Source organism: Zea mays, chromosome 4 (assembly GCF_902167145.1).
Source record: "Zea mays cultivar B73 chromosome 4, Zm-B73-REFERENCE-NAM-5.0, whole genome shotgun sequence".
NCBI classification, from domain to species: domain Eukaryota; kingdom Viridiplantae; phylum Streptophyta; class Magnoliopsida; order Poales; family Poaceae; genus Zea; species Zea mays.
This window is the reverse complement of record NC_050099.1, coordinates 22,148,099-22,155,516: the sequence shown is the minus strand read 5'-3', so window position 1 is coordinate 22,155,516 and position 7,418 is coordinate 22,148,099. Positions and strand designations below refer to the sequence as shown.

Genomic DNA, 7,418 nt, shown 5'->3' with positions numbered 1-7,418 from the left:
AGCTTTTCAATTTTGAAATTAAGTAATTCACGTTGATTTGTTTTAACGCTTAGAAATCACACAACATATTTTTTATTGAATTAAAAATCATAAAGTGCATAATAATCATTAAAATTAAAGTGCATAACAATTGTGTATTGAATATGTAAATTTTTTTTGCATTTTTGATTTTTTGGAATCAAAACGGACAAAAATGGTTAGTTACAACGACTAGTACATATGACACTGACGTTGATCAATCAGAGGCTGCCAACACGTTTGGCAACCACTCCAATACATTGCCCCGCTATCGCCCGCCTCTCGCCTCTCTATCGCCTCAACCTCTCTCTAGTGCGAGCTAGAGCGAGACGGTAGGTGAGCTCTCGCCGGACACGTTGTCATCACCTGGGCTACGCTCCCGTCCCTCTCCTGGCCCACTCACGCCTCGGAAGCCTCCCTCTCGCCCCGCGGCACTGGCACCATCCATCAGCTTTAGGGTGTGTTTGGTTTGCTGACTCACTTGCCACACCTAAGGTTATGCATGTTTGACCGAGTAAGGCATGCGTTTAGTTATAACCACAGTTGTGGCAAGATTTTCTTCGTCTGCTTAGATCCCACTCATCAATGACATCAAAAAGTATGGCAGATTACTTTAGGCATGCCACACTTGTGGCTTAGATTTTAAGGGTCTGTTTGGTTCGTGTATTGTGCCACACTTTGCCTAAGGTTAGCCGTTCAAATTGAAGAATTAACCTTAAACAAAAAAGTTAGGCAAAATATGACAAGTTATGCAGCAAACCAAACATACCCTAAGTGCCTAACCTTGGTAGAAAATGTGTGACAAATTTTTAGACGTTATGTATACAACCAAACATACCCTTAAGATTCTAGTTTGCTTTGCACATGCAACCAAACATGCCCTTAAGATTCTGGTTTGCTTTGCACAGAGCTCAAAGCAGAGGTGAAACAGCCAAGCATGTCCTACCAGCAGAAGCTCCAGATCCACTCACGCGTTGCCTGTAGGGAATTTGGAATTCGAGAGGCAGAGCAATTAAGTCCCAGTACAGAGTGCTAATCTACAGCAGGCTAATTACCAGTGACGGCCAAAGGCAAATACGCCCAGCATCGCGATCTCCCTCGTCTGCATCCGTATCCGGCAGTCTGATGCGGGACAGCTACGAAACGCAATCAGGGGTCGTCATCCATGTCTTCCCCCACCAAACCACTGGCTGACTCAAAGCGATGCGCAGCTCCGTAACCACTTCGTCCTCACTTCTCAGTCCACCTTCCCGCCGCAACCACTTCACCACCTCATCCCATTCCCAGCAATGGAGCTAGTAGCGTGGCTCGTCATCGTGTTCTCAGTCTCCCTCGCTGGGCTCCTGCCAGTGGTCTCGGCGTCGACGACGACACCGCAGCAGCAATGTGGCGGCAATAATGTCGGACCTGCCGGAGTGAGAGCAGGCTACTGGTCGCCGTCCTCGAACCGCTACTCCGCGGTCGGCAGCATCGACGCGTCCCTGTACACGCACCTCTACTACAGCGCGGTGACCATCGACGAGACGAGCTACGCGGTCGCTCCGCCTCCGCCGACGGCCGAAGACGCCTCGCTGCTCGCCGCTTTCTCTGGCGCGGTCAAGTCCGCGAGCCCGTCCACCAGGACCGTGCTGTCCGTGGGCACGGACGAGTACAGGGTGGGCGAGTCGAACGCCGCCTTCTCCAGGATGGCGTCGGACGCGGGCCTCCGGGCGGTATTCATCAACTCCTCCCTGAACCTGGCCCGCGCCAACGGCTTCGACGGCCTGGACCTGTCGTGGATCTTCCCGGCCACGCAGGCGGACATGCAGAACCTCGGCGCCCTGCTCGCGGAGTGGCGGGCGAGGATCACGGAGGAATCCGTCGCCAAGTCTTTGCCTCCTCAACCTCAACCCCTTCTCCTCACCGCGACGCTCTACTTCTCCAACCACCTGTTCGGCACGCCCGACGGCAACCTCGACTACCCCGTGGACGCCATCGCGAGCAGCCTCGACTGGGCCAACGTCCTCACCTTCGGCTTCCGCGGGGACAGCGGCGTCACCGCGGCCGACGCGCCGCTCTACGACACGTCCTCGCACTTCTCGGCCAGCTACGGCGTGGTCTCGTGGCTGGACGCGGGGCTCCCTCCGTGCAGGCTGGTGATGGGGATACCTCTGTTCGGGAGGTCGTGGTTCCTCAGGAACAAGGCCAAGAACGGGCTAGGCGCGCCGGCCGCCGCCGCCGGGACGAAGCAGAGGAGGAGCAACCAGACTGGGATAATCGCGTACGCGGAGACCGAAGAGTACCTGAGCTCTCAAGGCACCGTCGTCACCTACGACGACCAGTCGGTGGCGGAGTATTTCTGCAGCGGTGACCTCTGGGTCAGTTTCGACGGCGCGCAGGTCGTGCAGCGGAAGCTGGAGTTCGCGGCGAGGTCTCAGTTGCTCGGCTACTTCCTCTGGACCGTCGGCTTCGACGATTCGAACAGCACAATCTCCAGGAAAGGTCAGTAGCTAGCTACTGAGACATGACAGCGTATGTAAAATCTCATCTTGATATATAATCCTGAATCCATGTAAACTAATGCAAGATGCAATGGTTGACTCATGCAGCATCGGAGTCATGGCACCAGTATGCTCAGGGTGGTTTTGGAATCATGCACGCAGGAGGTTCAAACCAATACGTTGCATTTAACTCGTCTTCAGTATCACTTGGTAGCTGCTATTCGAGATCTCTCAGCTGTTTGCTGTCTTCAGTACTTCTGTTGGTTATTCTGTTTCGTTAAAGCGTATCAGTAAACAGGCCAGAAATGTAAAATAATAGTTTCAGGTGATATATTCATCAAAGCGAACGTCTAATACATGTTCAGGTGTATTTGTTGACTTCTCTCACAGACGCTCTTTGCCAAGAACAAGTGTCGCATCAAGTGTAGGGCTGGACGAAATGCTCGTGGCTCGCTGGCTCGCTCGTTTTATGGTCAGCTCGGCTCGACTCGGATCGGCTCGTTTGAATTTTGTCACGAGCTAAGCTGACATCCTAGCTCGATTAGTTAACGAGCCAGCTCGGTTCGTTAACGAGCCAGCTCGTGAGCTAAACGAGCTACCATATTCTAGTAAAACGAAACTATATACATATCATTTATAGAATAATTGATGAACATGTTATATATATGTGAGGTGTCTATGACCTATGAATTAAACTAATGATTAATGAACTATGTCTATGTGTTAATTTGGTCTATGCAAATATAATTATGGGTTAAACTGATGAACATGTATGTGAATTGTGAATTAATGAATGATGAATTATGCTAATTTGGTGTTATATTGACGTGATTTGTGAAACTATGAGTATAATTACTATTTTCTATTGTTAATTTAGTTTGAAATTAACTAAAAATAATTATTATGTATATTTTATTTTTTTCTGCTCTGGCTCGCGAGCTAAACGAGCCAGCTCGAGCTCGTAAACGAGTCGAGCTGAGCTGACTCTGTGGCTCGTTACCTTAACGAGCCGAGCCGAGCTGGCTCGTTAGCTTAACGAGCCAGCTCGAACTCGGACGAGCCGAGCTGAGCTGGCTCGTTATCCACCCCTAATCAAGTGCAATGGCTAAGACTTTGTTTGGAAACCAAAATACCGGAGGGAATTGAATGGACTAAAATCCCCTTGCTATGTGTAATTATCTCTCACTTCTAAACAAGTCTGAAAGCATTTAGACCCCTGATAGTCGCCTAGAGGGGGGTGAATAGGACGAAACTGAAATTTACAAATATAAACACAACTACCAGCCGGGTTAGCGTTAGAAATAAAAACGAGTCCGCGAGAGAGGGTGCAAAACAAATTTCAAGCAAATAAGGAGTGTGACACAAGGATTTGTTTTACCGAGGTTCGGTTCTCGCAAACCTACTCCCCGTTGAGGTGGTCACAAAGACCGGGTCTCTTTCAACCCTTTCCCTCTCTCAAACGGTCCTTCCGACCGAGTGAGCTTCTCTTCTCAAATCAAAGCCGGGAACAAAACTTCCCCGCAAGGGCCACCACACAATTGGTGCCTCTTGCCTTGATTACAATGGAGTTTTGATCACAAGAACAAGTGAGAAAGAAAAGAAGCAATCCAAGCGCAAGAACTCAAAAGAACACGGCAAATCTCTCTCGCTAATCACTAAAGCCTTGTGTGGAATTGGAGAGGATTTGATCTCTTTGGTGTGTCTAGAATTGAATGTCTAGCTCTTGTAAGTGGTTGAGAAGTGGAAAACTTGGATGCAATGAATGGTGGGTGGTTGGGGGTATTTATAGCCCCAACCACCAAACTAGCCGTTTGGTGGGGCTGACTGTCGTATGGTGCACCGGACAGTCCGGTGTACACCGGACATGTCCGGTGCGCCAGCCACGTCACCAATGCCGTTGGGATTCGACCATTGGAGCTCTGTCTTCTGGGCCCGCCTTGATGTCCGGTGGCGCACCGGAAAGGTACTGTAGAGTGTCCGGTGCGCCAGTATGGGCGTGCCTGACTTCTGAGCGCGCTGGCACGCATTTAATGCGCTGCAGGTAGCCGTTGGCGCCGAAGTAGCCGTTGCTCTGCTGGTTCAACGGAGAGTCCGGTGTACACCGGACAGTCCGGTGTACACCGGACAGTCCGGTGAATTATAGCGGAGCAATTTCCCGAGGCTGGCGAGTTCCTGAGGCCGCTCTTCCTTGGAGCACCGGACACTGTCCGGTGTACACCGGACAGTCCGGTGAATTATAGCGAAGTGCCTCTGGAAATTCCCGAAGGCGACAAGTTTGAGTTGGAGTCCTCTGGTGCACCGGACACTGTCCGGTGGCGCACCGGACACTGTCCGGTGTACACCGGACAGTCCGGTGCCCCAGACCAGAGGTGCCTTCGGTTGTCCCTTTGCTCCTTTGTTGATCCCAATACTTGAACTTTTTATTGGCTAAGAGTGAACCTTTTACACCTGTATAACTTATACACTTAGAGCAAACTAGTTAGTCCAATTATTTGTGTTGGGCAATTCAACCACCAAAATTATTTAGGAACTAGGTGTAAGCCTAATTCCCTTTCAATCTCCCCCTTTTTGGTGATTGATGCCAACACAAACCAAAGCAAATATAGAAGTGCAAAATTGAACTAGTTTGCATAATGTAAGTGCAAAGGTTGCTTGGAATTGAGCCAATATAAATACTCACAAGATATGCATGGATTGTTTCTTTGTTTTTAACATTTTGGACCACGCTTGCACCATATGTTTTGTTTTTGCAAATTCTTTTGTAAATCATTTTCAAAGTTCTTTTGCAAATAGTCAAAGGTAAATGAATAAGATTTGCAAAGCATCTTCAAGATTTGAAATTTTCTCCCCCTGTTTCAAATGCTTTTCCTTTGACTAAACAAAACTCCCCCTAAATGAGATCCTCCTCTTAGTGTTCAAGAGAGTTTTGATATATTATTTTTGAAATACTGCTTTCTCCCCCTTTTGAACACAATAAGATACCAATTTGAAAATACTCTTTGAAAAACTAAATTTTTGAAATTGGTGGTGGTGCGGGGTCCTTTTGCTTTGGGCTCATACTTTCTCCCCCTTTGGCATGAATCGCCAAAAACGGAATCATTAGAGCCCTTTGAATTACTTTCTCCCTCTTTGGTCATAAACAAATGAGTGAAGATTATACCAAAGATGGAGTCCTTTTGCTTGGTGCTCATACTTTCTCCCCCAAGAATGGAGAGTTGCTTGGAGTGACGGCGAAGGATGAGTTACGGAGTGGAAGCCTTTGTCTTCGCCGAAGACTCCAATTCCCTTTCAATACACCTATGACTTGGTTTGAAATTGACTTGAAAACACATTAGTCATAGCATATGAAAGAGACATGATCAAAGGTATATAAATGAGCTATGTGTGCAATTTAACAAAAGAAGTTCCTAGAATCAAGAATATTTAGCTCATGCCTAAGTTTGTTAAAAGTTTGTTCATCAAGAGGCTTGGTAAAGATATCGGCTAATTGATCTTTAGTATTAATGTATGAAATCTCGATATCTCCCTTTTGTTGGTGATCCCTAAGAAAATGATACCGAATGGCTATGTGTTTAGTGCGGCTATGCTCGACGGGATTATCCGCCATCTTGATTGCACTCTCATTATCACATAGCAAAGAGACTTTGGTTAATTTGTAACCGTAGTCCCGCAGGGTTTGCCTCATCCAAAGCAATTGCGCACAACAATGGCCTGCGACAATGTACTCGGCTTCGGCGGTAGAAAGAGCGACCGAATTTTGCTTCTTTGAAGCCCAAGACACCAAGGATCTTCCCAAGAACTGGCAAGTCCCCGATGTGCTCTTTCTATTGATTTTACACCCCGCCCAATCGGCATCCGAATAACCAATCAAATCAAATGTGGATCCCCTAGGATACCAAAGCCCAAACTTAGGAGTATAAACTAAATATCTCAAGATTCGTTTTACGGCCGTAAGGTGAGCTTCCTTAGGGTCGGCTTGGAATCTTGCACACATGCATACGGAAAGCATAATATCCGGTCGAGATGCACATAAGTAGAGTAAAGAACCTATCATCGACCGGTATACATTTTGATCGACGGATTTACCTCCCTCGTCGAGGTCGAGATGCCCATTGGTTCCCATGGGTGTCTTGATGGGTTTGGCATCCTTCATTCCAAACTTGCTTAGAATATCTTGAGTATACTTCGTTTGGCTTAGGAAGGTGCCTTCTTGGAGTTGCTTCACTTGAAATCCTAAGAAATACTTCAACTCCCCCATCATCGACATCTCGAACTTTTGTGTCATGATCCTACTAAATTCTTCACATGTAGGCTCGTTAGTAGACCCAAATATAATATCATCAACATAAATTTGGCATACAAACTAGTCATTTTCAAGAGTTTTAGTGAATAGAGTAGGATCGGCCTTTCCAACTTTGAAGCCATTAGTGATAAGGAAATCTCTAAGGCATTCATACCATGCTCTTGGGGCTTGCTTGAGCCCATAAAGCGCCTTAGAGAGCTTGTAAACATGGTTAGGGTACTCACTATCTTCAAAGCCGGGAGGTTGCTCAACATAGACCTCTTCCTTGATTGGTCCATTGAGGAAGGCACTCTTCACGTCCATTTGATAAAGCTTAAAGCCATGGTAAGTAGCATAGGCCAATAATATACGAATTGACTCAAGCCTAGCTACGGGTGCATAGGTTTCACCGAAATCCAAACCTTCGACTTGGGAGTATCCCTTGGCCACAAGTCGAGCTTTGTTCCTTGTCACCACACCATGCTCGTCTTGCTTGTTACAGAAGACCCATTTGGTTCCTACAACATTTTGATTAGGACATGGAACTAAATGCCAAACCTCATTCCTAGTGAAGTTGTTGAGCTCCTCTTGCATCGCCACCACCCAATCCGAATCTTGTAGTGCTTCCTCTACCCTGT

At 47.4% G+C, this 7,418-nt stretch overlaps 1 protein-coding gene across 3 annotated transcripts; it reads left to right on the top strand.

The window, feature by feature from the left end:
- The first annotated feature begins 1,086 nt into the window (after positions 1–1,086).
- On the top strand, positions 1,087–3,306 carry LOC100191620 (uncharacterized). 3 transcript variants are annotated; one of them, XM_035966610.1, is made up of 3 exons: positions 1,087–2,499; positions 2,607–2,708; positions 2,864–3,306. In XM_035966610.1, exons 1-3 carry the CDS (start codon positions 1,308–1,310, stop codon positions 3,019–3,021), a joined length of 1,452 nt encoding a protein of 483 aa, XP_035822503.1. In that variant the 5' UTR covers positions 1,087–1,307; the 3' UTR covers positions 3,022–3,306. The 3 variants fall into 3 exon arrangements, with proteins under 3 accessions (XP_035822503.1, XP_008680974.1, NP_001130521.1); XM_008682752.4 differs by having other exon boundaries at positions 1,089–2,499; positions 2,889–3,233; NM_001137049.1 differs by having other exon boundaries at positions 1,203–2,499; positions 2,607–2,880.
- The last annotated feature ends 4,112 nt before the right edge of the window (positions 3,307–7,418 follow it).

Coding starts and splice junctions, on each gene's coding strand:
- LOC100191620 (XM_035966610.1), top strand. CDS start 1,308: ATGGAGCTAGTAGCGTGGCTCGTCATCGTGTTCTCAGTCTCCCTCGCT. Junction 2,500..2,606: donor CAGCACAATCTCCAGGAAAG/GTCAGTAGCTAG, acceptor TGACTCATGCAG/CATCGGAGTCATGGCACCAG. Junction 2,709..2,863: donor CTCGTCTTCAGTATCACTTG/GTAGCTGCTATT, acceptor ATACATGTTCAG/GTGTATTTGTTGACTTCTCT.